Source organism: Seriola aureovittata, chromosome 22 (genome assembly GCF_021018895.1).
Source record: "Seriola aureovittata isolate HTS-2021-v1 ecotype China chromosome 22, ASM2101889v1, whole genome shotgun sequence".
NCBI classification, from domain to species: domain Eukaryota; kingdom Metazoa; phylum Chordata; class Actinopteri; order Carangiformes; family Carangidae; genus Seriola; species Seriola aureovittata.
Window position 1 is genome coordinate 5,864,931 of NC_079385.1, and position 20,065 is coordinate 5,884,995.

Consider the following 20,065-nt stretch of genomic DNA (forward strand, 5'->3'; position numbering starts at 1 on the left):
CTTAAGACTGTCGCAAGACGCGACTCACGTCCTTAATTTTTTTATTGCTTCAACTTTATTGAAAATAGTTCAACAGAACAAGGACATTGTACATATAAACAGCCATGAACATAAGTCATTTATCGGAGTGAGCAAATGTATAAATTGATTTGGGTGGGAACCAAAACGATACATATCAACATTTAAGAGAAAAGTTATCATTAACAAACGAACTTACTTTTTTTTTGAACAGCATCAAAAACCACGGTGTGAATTCTTCAGGTGAAATATTTAATTTCAAGAACTGACCCATCAACAGTATTTTATTGTAACACCAGATTGGGAAAAGATATTTATTAATTATAATATTTATCTTTACAAAAATAAAACCTCTGTGAGAAATCTGTAGCTAACATCTGTGTTGACATGGAAACGGTCAAAGTTCGCGTCCCAAAAATAATAAAACGCTGACGTCATATTTAGTGGCCGGAAATCGCAAACGGGAGTGTGTCCGCAGGGAGGAATGGCTGGGCTGCTGAAAAAGGTACGAGTAGAGGTCATGTCTTTATTTTAGTGACAGAAAGAAGGGTTGGAATCAGCTCAGTTAATATTGTTTGCATTAATGCCACACTACTGTTAATGTGTATTAGCGTGGCTGACTTACCTAAACAGAGTCTGCAGTGTGAACGAGACTCCGCGATGAGTTGGCTAGCTGTTATGCTAATTCTGCTAGGTGAGGTTACTGGATAAAGAAGCTCAGCGGAAAGACAGGAGCGAACTGCCATCACTTTACTTCGTTACATATTCATACTATGTGTGTCTACCTTGGTGGCGGAGGCAGCGGTGTTACCTACTGAGAAAATTAGCCTTTTAGCATACTGTGGTAAAATTGATTCTACGGCTCCGTTAATTAATAATGTTTTAGGAATGATGGGAAAAGCAGGGAATGTTGAGTGGATCAGTTTACAATATAAATTAATTTTGAATAAACATTGACTTTGGGTTTAATAGAATATTTCCTATCAATATTAACTGTTACACAACAAAACGTTAACTGGGGACTAGTTTTCTCGATTCATCCAGGGAGTAACGGGCACCAAACGACGAACTTCTAAGCAATAAACTTAAAGCAAAGTAACAGGCCTGTAAAATAAAATGTAACTACGACACTGCAAAGTGACAAGTGCATACAACAGAAAATACAGTACTGCTGCACAGCAGGAACAGGGCAGCCCGACACTGACACGAACTTCTACTGCTGTTATTTGTTCAGTTTTGTAAATGTATTACTGTGAATCTGTATGGTTATTAATAAGATCACCAGTGTCTGTAGGTACATTGTGTTGTATTCTGGGTATTGTAATAATAATTTCTCATTCATTCAAGTGAATGGGAGCGTCATCTCACACTTTTGGACCTGACTGTATCGCACATTAATGGATTGTAGGTTTTTTTCATAGCTGTACAACACAATGTAATGCCGCTAAATGCAGGTATCTTGGGCACAGATATTTCTAAAGGGTTAATATTATTTAATTGGACAAGGTGTTGATTAATGGTTGTCCCATTTAGGCTATGAGCTTTTAATAATAATGGTTTAGGAGGGAGAGAGAGTGTGTGTAAGGCAGTTTAATGAATGCCATGTGAAATATTTAGAACAATGAAACATTTTCAGCTAATTAATGGTTAAATCTTTCTCGTCTTATTCAGATTAAGATTTTTTTTATTATACCCAGTCTACAGCCCCTTTTTCATTTTATATTTGTCTGAGCACATTCAGTGTTGCACAGAGGGAAGTTTGAAGATGGTGAAGCGAAAAGGTGAGGAGGAGCTGAAGTGACTCAGACTTAACAAGTGTCTCTCCTGCTGCTCTTTTCCAGACGACCGGCCTGGTCGGCCTGGCAGTGTCCCACAATCCACATGAGGTGAGAAGCCGACGTTGTACTCAGTTCCCCTCCATCCATGTTTGGCTATGTGCAGTGCAGACCTTGGTTAACACAGAGTTATTAAAACCAGGAAATAATGTGCATCATCACAGTGCTCCAGCTGTCAGTGGTTAACACACCTCTAACCATGTAACCCACTCTGCTCTTCCTCTCAGCGTCTGAGGATCCTCTACTCAAAGATCCTGGCAACAGTGCAGACTATGCCACAGGACGCCGCCTACAGGAAGTACACAGAGCAGCTGGTCAACGAGCGCTTCAACCATGTCAAAATGGTCAGTACCAGGCTGTGCTGTGTGAAGATTTGTTCTGTGTAAACTGTGAGGATGGAAAATGAGAACGTTTTTATGTCTGTCTTCACAGGAGCCTGATGTTGAAAAGCTGGAGAAGAAAATAAACAGTGGACAAATTGAAGAAGTAATTTTCCAGGTAGGTCATTTAATTTCCTCTGGTGCTGTCAGTCTGTGCCAGTACCTGCTGACAGTGAGAGTGTGTGGTCTTGAAGAAGTTTATTTTCTGATCCAGTCTTATGTTCTCATTTATTTTTGGACTCTTCATTCTTGTAACTGGACTCTGCCAACATCTCGCATAAGCTTAAGAGATATAACCCCAAAAATGAGTGGGTGTCATTTTATAATATAGTCTGTTACAATCACAAACACGCTGGAGCTCTAAACCGTAATATAAAACTTACAAGTTGTGTTCATAGGGGGGCGTTGTTTGATGAACAACAGCCATGAGCGGTGATGGCCTGAGTCTTATTGTTGTGAGGTTGCCAGGCAACCAGTACAGGCGCTGCACAGATGTACTGCATAAAGTGCTGTGAAGAAATACTTCAGTGTCCACATTAAATAACATTGGTTTGTTTATGGTTGAAATGAACATGATACCTGTCAGTGAGATCTTTAGGTGTATGTTTGAACTCTAACAAAGTGACTGTTTCTGTTAGCTGAAATCAATCATGTCTCACTCTCAACAGCTAAGTGTTCTCCAGCTATTCTTTTAAAGCAGGACACCTGACGTGGCTGTTGGGCCTGTGATAATGAAACCAGAGTGTGGAGGTGTTACTGACCGTTGTGTTGTGTGTGTGTGCAGGCGGAGTGTGAGCTAGCTCTGTCCAGGAAGATGTCTGAGTGGAAACCATGGGAGCCGCTGATAGAGGAGCCCCCTCCCAACCAGTGGAAGTGGCCCATCTGAATACACCTGTGTATACTGTCATACTGTTTTTGTGTGTTTGTGTGTGAGATCCAAACTTCTAATGAAGTGATGTACAAATAAAAGTCCTGCAAATATTTCCCCATTTATTCTCCAGGGTCAGTCATGGGTCACAGATTGATACAACTGGTATATGTACACACTCACATGAGACACTTACATTTTTACAGCTGTTTGTGGAGAAAAAAAAAATCACCTGACCCTTATCCCTGTTCACATTCAGTTTTACAGATATCGTACCACCTGAGTAACTGAGATGAAACTTTAGAGCTGAATGATTTCAACTGTGGAACTACAGTTAGTCGGATCCTTCATAATGAACACAATTTTTATGATATACAGCCTTAGTAATTCAAAGTCGATACAACTAAAAGAAACCCCAAATAATAATGTCAGAATTAAATATCCCCACAAAACAAAGTCCCTTAACTTGAATCAAAAGAGTAAAAAGTCTAAGCTGAATTAGAGCTGCTACAGTCGAATAATTGAGTCCAGAGACGGTTTCATGTAGTGTTCACAGAAGTAACATTCTCTGTCTTAACATACCCTCTATCTTCTGTCGACAGACAGAAGACGCTTAAGACACAAAGCTGCATTGTGTAGGTACTGGCACCTTCAGGTTCTAGCCTCCTGTGACCCACTTGTGGCTCTCTGTAACAGCTGGAGCATGATGGGATAGATGGAGGCAAACTCCTTCCCCTGCCGAGCCCTCACTGACTGCACGTAGGCCTCCAGAGCGCCCCTTAGAGGACAACAGTGAGGAAGGACACAGTTAGACTAGGTGATGATATGATCAGCAACTCAATATCACAAAGAGCAGGTTTTTTAAGTCCAGCTTCCTCTGACTACCTGTAAACAAATCAAAGGACCACCTAACGATCAACCTGGACATGACTGAGCACATGTTCCTCCAGGGGGAAAGATTTTCCTCACTGACACCTGTCTATCACCATGACAACATGGTGATGGTGGTGGGGCTCCTGGAACATGACCTGTCACTCAGCGGTGATACACTGCAGCAGTGGCTGCTCAATTATTCCTGTTTAACATCAGGTGGATTCACCCCTTCATATGCATTCATCATCTCCTACCTTTTGTGTCAGGCAGCTTCCTCGTGTTCAGCTGGAATGCTGGTTTCTTGCCTGTTTGTGTTTCTTTCAGTAACAGTTTGCAGGTGAAGCCCAGTAGGCCTGTTCAGTAATGGATCCATAAAATACAAACTACAGCTGTGTGTGAGGCCTGTGATGTGTTGTGGCAAATACAAAGAATGAAAGGTCACCTGATGAGGGTGAGCCGGTCTCTCTCTGAGGGATGATCATCCAGCCACTGGGAGTAACGAGCGATGGACCACTCTGCTCTCTGTGTGGAAGGGTAAAGCTCGTTTAGTTGTTACAGTCCAAACACAAACAGTGAACTGACTCAATGAATGTGCAATCAAATCATTGACAATCATGGATCACATTGTAGAAAGTCTGTATCTAGTTAGGCTCTGTGTGTACATGTAGTTTACAAAGTGAGAGTGGTGCAGTGTGTGTGCAGACCTGGTGAGGTGACTTGAGCTCAGACGGGGCTCTGGTGAAGAGGAAGTGCAGCAGGGTGCTGTAGGGGATCAGGTCACCCACAGCTGGACTGTTGGCTATCAGCTCGCTGGTCTGAAACAGCAGTGGCCTGCAACACGAGCACAAACACAGACTGAAGCGTAACACACTGCGGACTGTAACACAGTCAGACTTAAAGAACCACACTGCTGTCTTTACATGTTTGAGCCCATTAATAATGTAGAATTCATGTTGGATTTTCAGTCCATTTCTGTATATTATAAAAATCAAAAATCTCTTGAGATAGAGAATTCTTTACACCCCCCCTCTACTACTTTTAATGAACCCACCACTTTGCTAATCAGGCTGCAAGCAATGATCATTATCAATCCATTAGACAAACTTGTGATTTAAGTCGGCAGCTGAACAGTGATCCTGTTAATGCAGAGAAGGATCGAACTGATGATAACTTTCATCAGTGTGCTCTGGTAAGATATGAAAATGCAGATCTCAAATAAAAGTCTTCCTTGATCACACCACTAAGTTCCTGCTGCTAGCTCCACCTTCATGTGACAACAATGTAACACAAATAAATTTGACTAGGTTTTAAATGAATGGAAACCAAAGGGCTCTCAGTGCAGTACAGGGGGAAATCAATCTAAACAGTGATTGGATGTTTTTAAGCCGCTCAACAAGCGAATGTGATTTGTAGATACTGGGAAAAACCATGGAAAACCTCCGGTATTGTCCTAAGTTCTAACATTAGCATTTTAAACACCAATCTTAAAGGCTCAGTTCACCAAAATTACCATCTGGGATTACTGTCTCCACCCCTATACAATGGCAGCCAGTCAGTTCAACCGTTCACTGATTGTTCAGCTATAATGTGAACGTGGCTTCATATGGGTAAACTGACCCTTCAGTCACCATCATAATCCTGTTTCTACGACTACAAAAACATCGATGAACGCCACTCTATCTTTGTCTTGAAGTGAAATCAAAGAGGAGAGTTGATCTTCATAAGCATACACACCTGAAGGAGCGCAGCATTCTGTACGGTCTCCCCAAATCAGACACTCTCCTGCACAGAGGTCCGACTGCCATCTCCATCTTGACGTACGCACACACAAAAACACACAAACAGTCATTCGTCATCTGTCCGTGGTAACAGAGAGACAGACTTCACACAGGCTGAAAACAGGCCGTCCTCACCTGAGCGAAGTCAGCGGCCAGTCTCATCTTGCCTCCCTCTCCCAGCGGGCGCAGCAGGCTGGCGTGGCGGATGAACAGCTCGATGGCTCTCTGAGCGATGGACTCGGTGCTCTCGTAGATGAAGTCCACACACTGGATGTGTCTGAAATAGTCGCTCATCACTCTGGAGATGAAGCCCTGGAGCTCTTTCATGTAGAGTGAGCAGGGGACGTCAGGCTTATCAGGGCTGGACAGAGGCCTGCAACACACACACGCACACACACACACACACTCACACACGTTTATAAAAGAGACTAGTATAAACACTGCACCAAGGCAGTGACACACACCCTATTACATTTTCTCTGAAGAACATTCAGTGTGTTTGTTTCTATGAGAAAGATAAGGAAAGCCAGTAATGAGGTTCTAACTGACGTGTGCAACTATTATTTAATTTCACTTTCTGTTTGAATGAAAAACTAGAGACACATTTTATTTATGTGATGCCTGAGTTACAGTTCAGTGATCAGATCACTGAAAATGATTTTTTAAATCTATCAAATCTAATCAAGCAATATTGTTTGTTTACATTAACATGTACGCTGATAAGAATATCATTATTGACATTTTTTAAACTCCAGATAAAATCAGCCTCAAAAACCCATTATTGGTGGTCGGGGTACGGTGAAATGGGTGAGAGAGAAACGTCCTTTTTGAACCAACACTTCCAGGAATCAGTGATTGAAAGTAACTAAATATCTGCTCGAGTATTGTGCTACAGCATTTTTGAAATGTATTGTACTTTTTATGATTTATCCCACTTTGACTTCTTCTTCTCTACAGTATAGTATTGTACGCAATGTATTTTTACTCCACTACATTTACCTGACAGCAATAGTTTCTTGTTACTTTTCAAATTAAGACTTAACATAGAAAAACACATAAAATGTATGAAATACAATACATTTTTTAAAGATTAAATCAGTGGTTCTTTTTGGGTTTTTGGTTTGTTTAGTCCCCTTGGCCCCGTCATGCCCCAGACTGTGACTTGTTCCACCAAAGATACATTTCCCCTTTAAAATTTCCTTTAATTTCTTGTTTAATTTAAACAAGTGTTTTAGAAGTTAAAACACTTGTTTAAAGACACAAGAAGATGACTGAGTTTTAAGCTGAGTTCTCTCAAACACTTGGTGGATAAGGTTAGAAACATACATCACTCACAGGGGGTGTTGTCTTGCTACATGAGTCCTTTTACATTTTGCTGTTAAAACTTCCATACATTTAAAATTGTGCACAGGTAATGGAGTATTGTTGTATTGGTACTTTTAAATAAGTAAAGAATCCTGCAGTGAAGACGGGCTACATGTTACTCACCCTGAAAAGTCTTCCTGGTGTAGTGTGATGATGATGGCCTCTATGGAGTCGCTCACTGACTGCAGGAGAGGCTGCACTGCACTGCTCATCAGGGCCTGAACCCCCTGAGTCAAAGAGAGGGAAACAAACTGAGTCCTGTGATGTCCAACTGTGAGGATGAACAGACGAAAGGAGCAAACCGGACTCCAAATCCAGGCCGCATCACATCAACTACTGCTCTTGTATAGTCAGTTGAGCAGTAGGTACATATCTATAGTCTGATGACTGGTGTACAAAACACAGCAGGCTGCAGACATCAGGAAAACTTCCCCTTTGCAACAAGTGTCAATAAATATTCCCTGAGTGTGTAGTTAATTAAAATGTCTCAAACACACAGACTGCAGAGCAGCTTTCATTTTGTAAATGAAAACGATGATAAAAATATTCAGTGCAGATGAAAGAGACTAAAACTAAAAAGGCAGTGAGTGAGCGACTGTGCCTTATCGTGGACAGATAATACAGTCTCAGCTTTAGGACAGTTTTGTTCCTTGTTGTTCATCATATGAAACCTTTTTTCATCCAGATGTGTAGAGGAGTCTTTGAAGATTCTGGAGGCAGCATCTTGGTTTTTCTAAAGATTAGATATATTCTGGTTCCTGAGCGCTGTGATTTGACTGTAAAGGTTCTACATAAGAGGTACAAACCAGGGCTAACACATGGGAACAGCACCTTTAACCATTGTGACTGTACACATCAACAATGAGAGCTGCAGCCTCTCAGAAGTCCTAAGAATTTAAATGACTAAAACTTAAGACTAAGCAGTGTAAACACATTTTAATAAAAACACTTATTAAGCTAAATCAAATCCAAATTAACACTGATGCAGAGCTGAAGTAGGTCTCACACTCCACCGAGGATTTAATTAACTTTACAGGTCCCAGTTTCCTAATTCACAGTTAAGATGAAAGGACGAGAGCTTTGTGCCTTTTGTAAACTGACAAGAAGCTCCATTAAAATAATAAACCCAAGAGAAGGTTGTTCCCTGTGATTACTTTATAGCAGGTGAAAGACACATTTTCCTCTAATGCACATGAGCTTAGGAAACAGTTAAAATACGGACGACAATGAAAATATAAATTAAAAAAAGGTTTTGCGATCAAACCTCCAAAGAAGAAGACAGAGCATCTGCAGCAGCAGGAGGACAAGACCCCAAACCTGAAATAATCTGCAACGACAAAACACATGAAGAATTAATTCACTTTATTTGCATATGATCTTTTATACATAAAAAGCAGCTCTATGTATAAACTGTATAAAAAAAACATAATAAAAAACTTTAAAAACACTAATTTACCCCGGTTCTATGTGATATTTTATGTGCTGGCAGTTTTGCTGGAACCATTTAATGCTGCAGAGCTCCATGGCCTGAGGCACAGTCACATATGCATGGAGGTACTAAATCACAGAGCTGTGTGAAGTTGTAAAACAATTTATGAATCAACAGAGACAGAAAAAACAAGAGGTCAGAGCAAAGATGCTACAATTGTTTGATGTGGCATCTTTTACACTTATTTTTGTTAAACCTCTGGTGGCTGCTTTTTGTAAAAGCTGAAGTTAAAGGACCAGTGCCCTAGAGACAGAGGAGTCAAGAATGGTCAGATGTTTCTCAGGTGGAAAAATGTGGTTTTATTGACACAGTCAATATTTACTCATGTAAACGTTGATCTATCATGACCCAAACGTTTTGCCTCAGATTGAGCCTGTTCACTGAAAATGTTGTCTGTCTTGGAATCAGCAACAACAATATCTATCACTTCTGTTTTGTCCTCATTTAATTTCAAATAGCTTCATACATTCAAACTGTAAAACTTCAAACAGCATTGGACAACATCAGGCATTGGAGACTATGAAACATTAAACTGTGTTGTAGTACAATTGAGCTGAGCAGAAGGTGCATGGTTAATGGGACAAGTAAAGAACCATGGAGAATACTAACAACCCTGTTAAATAGACTAGGAACCAGAAAGAGGTTCTTACAAGAAATACCATCTAAATGTTCTGACCTGAGAAAGTAAGGCTACTACTACTTTCTTCAGGATCTTCAAGTACCTGTCTTCCCATCCCAGGTGTTTGTTTTCCCGTCTACCCTTTTTGTCTCTTCGTCCGCCCCACCCCCACCACCTACCTGGAATTAATTCTCACTGTGTTTTCGCACAGTAAAATTGTAAAGCCTTAAGTTAAATATTTAATGCTGCAGTAATCTGTTTTTTTATGCTGTTAATCAGCCGCGCTGCTGTGCCAGGACTCACCATACATCTTTAATGGAGGAGGCTGAGAGAACACTGTGCACCCTGACTACTTTTCCTTTTATGTCCCTTTAATCTCCTTTGGCTCCTTTCACATAGGTGAGTGCTATTTCTATGCATTAGTAAGGTCATACTTAGTAATCACACACACGCCTTCAGAACTGTGTGTGTTGTTAACTAATCTACCTATTACAATACAGTGGAAAAAATGAAGATACAGTAAAGCTATTGACAGAACAGTAACTTAACAGCTCTGATGCTGCCTACTTTAAAACAAAGTTAAAATCTCTTCTTAAAGACACAGCGATCTATTCAATTAATCTGTAATGAGTCACTGTAACTCTGATCTCTCTGAACAGGCCCGAAATCCCTGTGTGATTACTGCACCATGTTGAAGGATCGTCAGTGTGACTACATCTTTAATGCATAAGGGAGCAGAATTTGTAAAGTGACAAAATGCTGAAAATAAGGTCATTTAAGGTCATTTACCTTGTAAGAAATGTTAATTTGGTAAAGATAGTAGTGCCGACTAGTGGCTTTAGCTGTGATCAAGATTCCAGGCTGAACGTTACATTTTTTCATTTGTGAAGTCACCGTTATGATGACTTAATTTTATACCTGATGTTTTAAAGAGTTTTATAAAGTGAAAATGTCAGCGTGACATTTAAATCACAGTGGAAATATAAAAATGATCACATCAATTTCTAATGCTGGTGACCCAATGATAGAAAAACACCACACTAGCTACCGTCACATTTCTGTGTTTATTCCCACCTTGGTGACAGCCTGCTGCAGACGGTAGAGGGAGTTGATCACAGCTACGTTCCTCCTCTGGCCCTCTGTTAATGGACCAATTACCTGACTGGCGTCACCCTGAGTAGACAACTGTAGACAGAGGAGTGATTGATTGAAAAGAGATGCACAGGGGAGTAGTGTATGACATGTAGACAGGGTACAACAACTGCAACGGATAGGTTTAGTAGAAGACGTCGTTACAACTTTATCGAGTTGATGAGCTAATTACAGAATGGAACAAATTGTGCCCTCACAGGTAAACAGACATGGTGGTTTTTAATTCTGAATTTTAGGATTGCACTAACATACTTTCTCAAACACACACACACACACACACACACACACACACACACACACACACACACACAATGTCGTACACACCAGCTGTTCTGACTTGACGCAGAAGAGCTGGACCGTCTTGGCAGCGTTCTTGGCCACAGCCAGGGACAGATCTGGATCTACCGATGCTACATTCAGTTCACTGCAAACAAACAAGCAAATGAGACAGATTTTCCATTTCAATCATATAACCTGGCTAATGACCAAGCTATACACTATGTTCATAGTCAAACTGTAGCTTCTATCCATAATGTCCTTTATCAGTAATGAATCATCTCATATGTTTTTTAAAGGTCAGGCAGAGACCAGCGTCTTTATTTGTCACATCCTGAAGACAGAATAAGACATTTGTATGTACCTTAGGTTTGTATTGACTTCAATGGAAACCACTCTTTTGTCAAATTAAATTATATATATATATAATAATAATATTTATATATATACATTTTAATGTGTGAAAATAATAATAAATATAATAATCTTTTTAACGCCTGAGTGAATTAAATGTCTTGTAGGATAAATCAACAGCTGTTAAACATGTTGACACACCCCTGAGTGGCAGAGGCAGTGCTAAATGATTTGGTTCCTGCTGTAAGGGATGTAAACTGTGGATGCAGTGTACGTGCCTGCTGATGGTCTTGATGATGCTGTCCAGCTCGTCGCTGGAGGGCGGGTTGCGGCCGCCTATAGGGAACACGAGGTTGATCGGATCAAAGAGGCGCGAGAGGGACTTGGAGAGGTAGGCCGCCTCGTACGGCTGCAGAGAGTCCTTCAGAGCCTTCTCTGGGCTGCGCGCGCGCGCACACACACACACACACACACACACACACACACACAACACACACACACACACACACACACACACACACACACACACACACACACACACACACACACACACACACACACACACACACACACACACACACACACACACACACACACACACACAGATTGACACAAAATCAAAACACAGACAGAATGTACTGATGTTTTGAGAAGATATTTACAGATAAGAAATGAGAAATGAGAAACCAGTCACCAATCAGAAACGGGGAGATAAGAAACACTGGGGGGAACTGCTCACTGTTTCTTTTCACTCTGCCACAAGATCAGAAACCAGCATCACTTTACTGTAAAGTAGCCATTAAAACTTCAGCCTTTCAAATCAATTGTGGTATTATATCAAGAATCTATAATACATACAATATCCTCTAACTGGCTAAAATTTCAGTGCTGACATTTATTAATGGAGCACAGACATAAATGGGAGCAAAATGCCCTGGTGTCTCATCCTATTACTAATCAATGCAGGCATGATACCAGAGAGGTGTGTGTGTGTGTGTGTGTGTGTACGCGTCTGATGAGACTGACATGATATATTAAAATGTTTTTAATGGAGTGTGTTTGTTCCCTGCAGTCAGCAGGGTGATTGACGGGTGTGTTCAGGAGCTCACTGAGTGTTATTTAACATGTGTGTTGTGTTGTGTGCTCAGACGCATCAGCACACGTTCTCCTGTCATTAGTGCACATGCTCATGTCTTCACTCCCACTCTGTCTACCTGTTACATCATTCCTTTGTTCTTCAGTCTCTCTCCCCTACAGTCTTTTCATATACTGTCACCCAAACCACAGATGCACCAATCCCACTTGTTTGTTTTCTGATTCCAACACCTAAACTCAACAGGGTACGTGCTGCCTACCAATCAGATACTAGTGGTTGTTCCTCTGATTGAGGACTGATTCTTTGTATGAAGCTGTTCACTTCTTGCGTGTGTGAATGTGCTCACCTGTAGTCCTGTTTGCCATGCGTGAAGAGGTCCTGGCTGTCTGTCTCTGTGGCCGTGATGTCCAGAGACGCATCTATCCCCGCGCTGCTCGTCAGAGCTCCCTGCAGGCTGGCGCTGTACTGCTGCAGCCGGCGCCACAGCTCGTTGTACAGTCGCAACAGTTTAGGATACTCTCCTTCAAACGCCTGCTTCAGAAAGGACGAGGCTGCAGAGAAAACAGACGGAGGCAAGCACAGTGAAAAACATTTCATTACATGTGACAGTTTTGAAGAGAGTGAGTGATGACCAAAGGAAAAAGTGGAAGACCCCTCATTAGATCCCCGCACAGAACTAAGTATGAGATATTTTAGAGCTGCATTATTTTTCTATGTAATTGTGAAAGGTGTCACTCGTAGTGATGAACTCTCAGAGGATTATCACTCAGTGGACAAAGTCAGAGACTAGCTGGTGAAGAGAGTCAAATATCTAGCAGCTTAGGGGCCAGATAGTTTCTCAGGACTTTATGTTTGACTCGCATTTATCAGGCCGGAAACACATATCCAAATGAATGCTACTGCCGCTCTGTATCTGTTGGATGTGTACATAAAAAACTGTTTGCTCCTATAATTGCTATGACAACTTATAACACCAGACATATTGTGTTCTCAGCATATTCTGCTGCACCAAAAAAAATACTTTAGTGTAACTTTAAAGGAGCTATTTGTAAGTTTTTCACTGCTGCTGAAAGTGGTTTCTTGCCGGGACAAGGTGGTGGCGATCGTCACTTGACTTAGGTTATAAATGTCCTCTGAGCAGCTCTACGTCTTCAAGGCAGAGTGCAGGCTACAGTAAGTCACTATCAGAAAGTGAGGAGAAGGGCTGGGGCTAGCTGGTTAGCATGCTAACTTCAGTAGAAGAAGAGAAGTGATAGAAACAAGAGTTAACATTGCCGTTGCTTTCCACTTCTGGAGACAGCTGTTGGTGAGTAAAGGAATGAAGTGTGATGCTGAACTCACAATGTTTCTGCTAGAGTGATAAGAAAACATCTGTTAATACTAACACTGGCTACGTCGCAACAGCAAAACTTACAAATAGCTGCATTAATGACATGTCTACACTTTAAATGGTAATGCAAAAACTTGTGTATTCTATTTATATGTAAGAATTATCTGCCAGCAGAAGTGCCCTCCTTCCATTTCCAAATAAAACTGAGTTGAAACATTTATGAATATGCTAAATCTCTGATTAGCAGCCAAGGAGTGCGTAACACTGACGTACCCAATGTCAAACTACAACACTAGCTTTGGTGCGATATTGTATAGCTGGACTAAAATGTAGGTTGCTTCTAACTGCTCACTGGGCCTCTGAATAAGATGGTTCATTGTAAATCACTATACACTATGTTCATTTAAAAAACAAAAAACAAAAAACAAAGTCTTTTCCAGTCCAGAATGGGGACACTGGGAGGGGAGAGAGATGGCTGGAAAAAAGTGAGAAGTGGACAGAACACTTCCTCTCAGATGATTTTACAACACATCTAACAGAGATTTAAAAGGTGAGAAAAGAGAAAAAGGAAGAAGACAGTATATACAGCAGCATCAGATAGCATTCAGATCCTGCCACTTTTTACACACTCTAGTGTTGTAGATCTTATTTTAAATGAATAAAATAGCCATTTCAGACTCAACTTCCCATAATGACAAAGTGAAAACGTGTTTTTAGAAATATTTGCAAATTGAAAATCAAAAACAGAAATCTCAGACTGTTTGTGTGGCACTACACATCATGGTCAGGTACGTCCTCTTTGTTTGAATGAGGGGAACAAGCAGTGAAGTGAAACACATCACGCATCCTTATCCTCACTATACCTCTAGCAAGCAAACACAAACACACACACAGACAGACAGACAGACAGACACACACACACAGCATGACAGAAACTGCAGGTTCTTCAGGAAAGTGTGAGATTGAAGCCAAGTATGTTAGCAAGCAGCCAAACGCGCCTCTCCTGTTCTCACTTTGTTTTTCTCTGCAATCAGACAACTCACTGCCTCCATATGATGTGTGAGAGTGTGTGTGAGAGAGAGAGAGAGAGAGAAAGAGAGAGAGAGAGAAAAAGAGATATTATTGTTAGCATAATTAAGTCTTTCTTTCCTCTGAGTCCACCTCTTACAAAGATTCCCTTGTACACCCACTGTTCATTTATGTATTTATTTGTGCTGTTTTTAAAAGGGGTGGGGGGGGTGTCATTTCATTTTCTGCTTTGTTACACAACTGAGTGTTGAGAGACTCTGCTTCAGTGGAGAACAAGAGAGGGATGATCAGGGAGGTGAAACAACAATCACTTCTAAATTGTTCCAATTCTTGAGAAGCACTTAGCTCCAAAATGATCAATTTCTCTTATTGATGCCTGTGTGCTTCAATCACCGACTTAAGTTTGGGAGGCACTTTCTCTACATTTGTGTTCATGTTGGACCTTAGCAACAGCACAAAGGATAAGATGGTGGAATGTGTAGATGCGTTTCACCAAACAGTTCGCAAGGCAAATGCACTCATTTTAAAAAAGGTGGGAAAACCACCAATATGTCTCAAAACTGTTTGGCACTGCATGTTATTAAATTAGAGCAAAGTGTTGTATGCATTTGTCCAAGACAGTACAACAGCATCAGTGAGCTAACATTAGATCCACACAGCCAGCCTAAGCGTTTACTCTTCAATTTCTAAATGAGTATTTCTCAACTGTGGATTCTTGCTGATATCACAGGGAGTCAGTGGTAGATTTTCCTTAATCAAATTTCACACTACTGGTGACAACAGAAACAAACAAACCAAAAAATACAAACACACAAGCACAGTGACAATGGAACCGTCTGTCTTAGTAGGAAACATCTATAAAGTTTTTACCAGCTCTCTCTGTGTGCCTGCTGTTCAGAGTGCACAGGAGAGCGTGCTGCATGTGTGTGCCAACTCTGTGACGTGTTGTTATTTGTTTGATACAATGTGAGGCATTGGAGTTGTATATATTGTTCAGTCATTTATGTGCCACAAAGTATTTGACAATTAAAATATCTGCAGTGGAGAGAGTTACGTCCGTCAGCTACCACCACAGAGAAAATGGGGAAACACTGCAACTATATCATAAATTTGACTTTGACATTAAAATACTAGTAGTAGTAGTATATAGTATATATAATGACAGAGAGCAGGATTAGGTTCATACACAACCATCTTCCTCCTTCCTTCCAAATGAATGAAGGCATTTATATACATTCACAAATTAATTTATTGCTTCATAGATGTGAGCCGGTCCCACAGAAGATAGTGGAGCAAGGAAAAGAGATGGGGTCATGCATGGCTCACAGACATGGTGGACACACACAACTACTGTTTAGAATGGTAGGTAGCTGAATCGGAGCCTTAATGCAATGCAGAAAGATGTTATGGACATTAATGTGTGGTGTTTTGGTGAGCAGGCATATGAAGAATAAACAGGGGTTTTGTCAGAAATTATAGCACACCTGGCAGGATTGGCAGATGTAATTAAGGAGCAAAGTCAATTGAGCTGATTAGCAGTGATCCCCATCATTGCTCCTTAATATCGACAGGGAAAAAGCAATCACCAATCTTCTTTTCAGCTGTCCATAGTTGATCTGTTTGTCAATCTGCACAAACAATGTATCTCAAATAATAGCAGGGAACGTGGGTGTCAGTGAAACATTTTCTTCAGGTTTTTTTTAGATTGAAAGCCTTTGAATAAAGGCTGAAAATTTTTTAATGAGAAAAATCTGCAAGAAGTGTTGACTTAAGATGAGGTGAGAGATGAGATGAAACTTTATTGATCCTGTGACGGGAGATGTCTCGGTATTACAGCAGCAAGTTAAGAATAAAAGAGCAAAATATAAAGGACATAAATAACTGTATAAATACAGAATTATATATATATATATATACACACAACACTCATGCAAACAAACAGATAGCAGCCAAAAGTTTAGTTAACTGCCTCAAAATGACATAATATGTAATAATATGTAAACCCAGACTCTGGGGTTGAGTGGCTCAGTCTGAGCAGATTTGGCACAAAGCAGTATAAATAATTGTAATACTAGTAAAACTAATAATTCAGCGGGGCTAAGACTGTCTCTATATTCCAGACATGAGTGTAAGTGTCCACTGCGAGCAGTGCTGACTTCTGAGTCTAAATGATGGTATGGACAAAAAGATATGTGCTCTTTAGAGCAGCGTGGGTGGAGCAGCCTGTTGCTGAAGGAGCTGCCCAGGGCACACAGGTACTGCAAGGGTTGGGAGGTGTTGACCTCCTCTCGCACACCATGCCCAAGGTGTCCAGGGGACACCCTAGGACAGGTCCAGCCCTTATGATCAGTTTACTCAGCCTCTTTTTTTTACTGCTGCATGCCACTAATGATGCCACCACTGAGTGATAGGACTTCAGAAGTGGACGCTGAATGAAGAAGGGCCTTAGTCTCCTCAGGGACAGTAGGTTGTATCATCTGAAAATTCTGAGTGAGACTGCTGTCTGTGTTGTAGGACACAACAAAAATGGAGCCAGTGTGGTTCCTTGTGGAACTCTTATACTGCTCAATACCATGTTAGATACACAGCCAGGAGATCTTCCATATAGTGATCTGTTGGTGACGTAGTCTCTAGTCCGTGATATAAGGCTCAATCCTCTCCATTTTGTTCCTCAGCATTGGTCGTTGGATGATGTTGAAACTGGAGAAAATGTTTTTTTTTCCATATGGGTCAAGGATCTGTGCAGCTTGTGGATGACTGCATCCTCCACCTCAATCCATGTCTGGTAAACAAACTGTAGAGTCCATAGAAGAATTTACCAGGGGTCTGAGGTGGGTCCGGATAAGCGTCTCCAGTGTCTTCACACAGCTGTCTGCACTGGTCTCGATGACTACGAGGCTTTTGGAAACTCTGCTGGTGCCATTTTAGCTAGAAAACTTGTGATATGGATGGCTGCAGAATACTGTGCGTTTTCAATTCTCAAGTTATTCTTCAAGTCACTGTGTGACATTTGAAACTAATTTGAGATTTCTTGTTAGATTTTCATTTCAAGTTAGAATTATCATTGTGTGTTGATGACGTTGCAAGCAGTGACTTAATACAAACCAAGGTAGTAACACAGCCTATCACAGTCTGAATATGAGGCTGCTGATTCTCCAATTGCTCCATGAACAACAGGCAATTTATTACTCACGGCCCCATTGATTTCCTGCTGTTAACTGAGCTCTTGTTACAGCCTGATGATTATGGCTTACCAAATGAAGCCTCCTACTAGTTGTTTATGCTGTTGGTAGTGCAGCAACCATCTAAAGTCTGTCTGAAAGAAACCATAAAGACTCTCGTCCTTTGAGTAATCAATTTTTGCTTTGAAGAAGCAGCTTTGATATTTAAACTGTCAGCAAGGGGAGAGAAAAGGGCAACTCTTACCTTCTGTTGCTCTGTGAAACTCCTCACTGAGTGTGTTGGTTACGTCGGTCCAGAAGGTATAGAGGATGTCAGGCTGACCATCCTGTCATCAAGTAGACAGAAGAGAAACACACTTATTATCTCAGGTACTTGAAGTTCTTTAGAGTAGCATGAGTTGACGATGTAATGGGAAACACGTTCTCACTCCAATGAACGTCTTCCTGATCAGCCATTGCTGTTTGTCTGATTGCCTGTTTAAGTCACTAAAACTACATTAGCTGTGTCCCAATTCAGGGGCTTCATCCTTCAGAGGCTGTATTTGAAGACTGATTGTGCCAAAGCAGCATGACTAGGCTGTCCCATTTGGAAGGCTCCTTCAAGTATGGCCGACAAATGAAGCCTTCCTTTCCTGGGCAACAAACGCTCCAACGCATGGATGCTTCGTGGCCCAACCTATCCCAAGATTCATTGCGCACAGATAATGAAAATAATATAGCAGCAAACAACACGACAAAGAGCCTGAGGATTACACTTTTAAATGTGAGTATTGGGTTTCAGCTCAGTTGAACAGCTAACGGTATAACTGTTAAAACCAAGGGCCTTAACACATCAAGTTTTTGTGAAAAAAATCGTATGTATTGTCACGGTTGCAATGCAACGGTAAGGGCAGTCACAGCTGGTGATGCAACATCGTCCTCCGAAGGATAAAGGACCACAAGACCTCATTTTGATCTGACCTGATCTTAAAAATTTAATCAACTGCAGTGACATGAATAAGGAAATTAACAATTAAGATGTTTTAACAATTGTGTTTGTGTTTTAAAGCAGACTGAAATTTGGTCTCAGGAAGTTGGTTGCACTCCAGTGCAATAAAGCAATGATTATTTATTATCTGAATATTATACAACATTAACAGCTGGAGTGAACACTCTAGAAAACAGCTTATTTGTGTACAAACTGAAATTTTTATATTATTATTAATGTGTAAAGTACTATAAGTGAAAAGTCAAATAAGCTTGAATAATAATTGTGATTACAATATTAAGTGAAGTCATCACAAAGGTCATCACACATCACAATGATTATCATCCATCATATTTATCTATCATCTATCTATCAGTACTGAGGTAGTCAGCGCAGATATCCATCATGCACTTTCAGCATGAATATGAAAAACTGTTCTGTTTAACTTACAATAAATAAAAGAAGAGCAGTGAGTGCTGCCAGACAGGCACGGACCCCAACGCACAATCACAGTTCAACATACTGAGCCTGACTAAGGAGAGTGCTTTAATTATTTAATGGGGTTGGACATGTGTGTCTGTGTATTCTCCTCTAATCCTCTATTAGAGAAGCCTGCTGTGAGGTCTGCTGCCCAGCTGTGTGACCTCTCCTCCACATCCTCACTTCCTCCACCTTCTGTACCTTCACTTTGACCTCTGTTATTCAGTTTTCTTTCTTAATGGACCAACTGTATGTCAGTGAAACAGAACAGAAGAGGTGTGTTTTTTTCCCTGGTTTGGTCTGAGCCCCTAAGCACCAGTGAAGGGAGATCATAATGCAACAGCATACTGTGATGTTTTAAACAACATGACAAGAGCCAAAAAACAGACCATAAATATTTTTCTCTGTTTTCTGTGGAAGAAGTTGACTGGCCTGCACAGAGCCCTGACTCCAACCTAATCCACTGACTGTGAGCCTTAGCACCCGAGATCAGTGTTGGACAAATCCCTGCAGGCAGGTTCCAACATCTGGTGGAAAGCGTGAAACCAGAAGAGTGTAGGGCGGTAGAGCAGCAGATAATTGACCTTTGTTTTGGAAAGATGTGTTCAACTATCACATATGGCTGGAATGTTCTGATATCCACAAAGTTAAGGTCATGCAGTGTAGGCTCAGAAGAAAAAAGATTAATGCAAGAATAATAATAAATGTAATTTAAGGTTTCTACAATGAGGACCTCAGGCAAGGTCTCAAGCAGCATTTAAAATTGTAGGGGTTTAACAAATCAGAGACTGGAGCCTGATCACACTAGGAAACCAACAGAAAATCAACAGTAAAACAGACAGTGAACCAGAGCCTGGCATCAGGGACTGGAGTAATACAACCTCATCTCTTGCAGTGTGTTAATAGCCTGGCAGCAGCACTCTGCATTTGCAGGAGCAGGGGAGATATTTCTCCTGCTGAGAGCTGAATGAAAG

General features: G+C 40.9%; 2 protein-coding genes across 2 annotated transcripts in view; one reads left to right on the forward strand and one right to left on the reverse strand.

The window, feature by feature from the left end:
• The first annotated feature begins 422 nt into the window (after positions 1 to 422).
• ndufa5 (NADH:ubiquinone oxidoreductase subunit A5) lies at positions 423 to 3,222 on the forward strand. Its single transcript, XM_056367505.1, has 5 exons — positions 423 to 523; positions 1,860 to 1,904; positions 2,081 to 2,197; positions 2,286 to 2,351; positions 3,018 to 3,222. The coding sequence occupies exons 1-5, from the start codon at positions 503 to 505 to the stop codon at positions 3,117 to 3,119; spliced, it is 351 nt and encodes a 116-aa protein (XP_056223480.1). The 5' UTR covers positions 423 to 502; the 3' UTR covers positions 3,120 to 3,222.
• cog5 (component of oligomeric golgi complex 5) overlaps positions 3,211 to 20,065 on the reverse strand; it is a 53,496-nt gene continuing 36,641 nt past the window's right edge. Inside the window, exons 11-22 of the mRNA XM_056367501.1 lie at positions 17,889 to 17,970; positions 12,450 to 12,654; positions 11,286 to 11,447; positions 10,702 to 10,801; positions 10,300 to 10,410; positions 8,382 to 8,444; positions 7,241 to 7,344; positions 5,888 to 6,125; positions 5,709 to 5,785; positions 4,679 to 4,805; positions 4,417 to 4,496; positions 3,211 to 3,879 (exon numbers count right to left, since the gene is read on the reverse strand). Of these exons, the coding sequence (XP_056223476.1) occupies positions 3,753 to 3,879; positions 4,417 to 4,496; positions 4,679 to 4,805; positions 5,709 to 5,785; positions 5,888 to 6,125; positions 7,241 to 7,344; positions 8,382 to 8,444; positions 10,300 to 10,410; positions 10,702 to 10,801; positions 11,286 to 11,447; positions 12,450 to 12,654; positions 17,889 to 17,970 (1,476 nt within the window). The 3' untranslated portion in view covers positions 3,211 to 3,752. The remainder of the gene's footprint in view (positions 3,880 to 4,416; positions 4,497 to 4,678; positions 4,806 to 5,708; positions 5,786 to 5,887; positions 6,126 to 7,240; positions 7,345 to 8,381; positions 8,445 to 10,299; positions 10,411 to 10,701; positions 10,802 to 11,285; positions 11,448 to 12,449; positions 12,655 to 17,888; positions 17,971 to 20,065) is intronic.

Bases quoted from the DNA above. Each gene is read 5' to 3' on its own strand.
- ndufa5 (XM_056367505.1), top strand. From the start codon at position 503: ATGGCTGGGCTGCTGAAAAAG. The intron at 524-1,859 runs GTACGAGTAGAG...GCTCTTTTCCAG, and splicing joins TGGCTGGGCTGCTGAAAAAG to ACGACCGGCCTGGTCGGCCT. The intron at 2,198-2,285 runs GTCAGTACCAGG...CTGTCTTCACAG, and splicing joins GCTTCAACCATGTCAAAATG to GAGCCTGATGTTGAAAAGCT.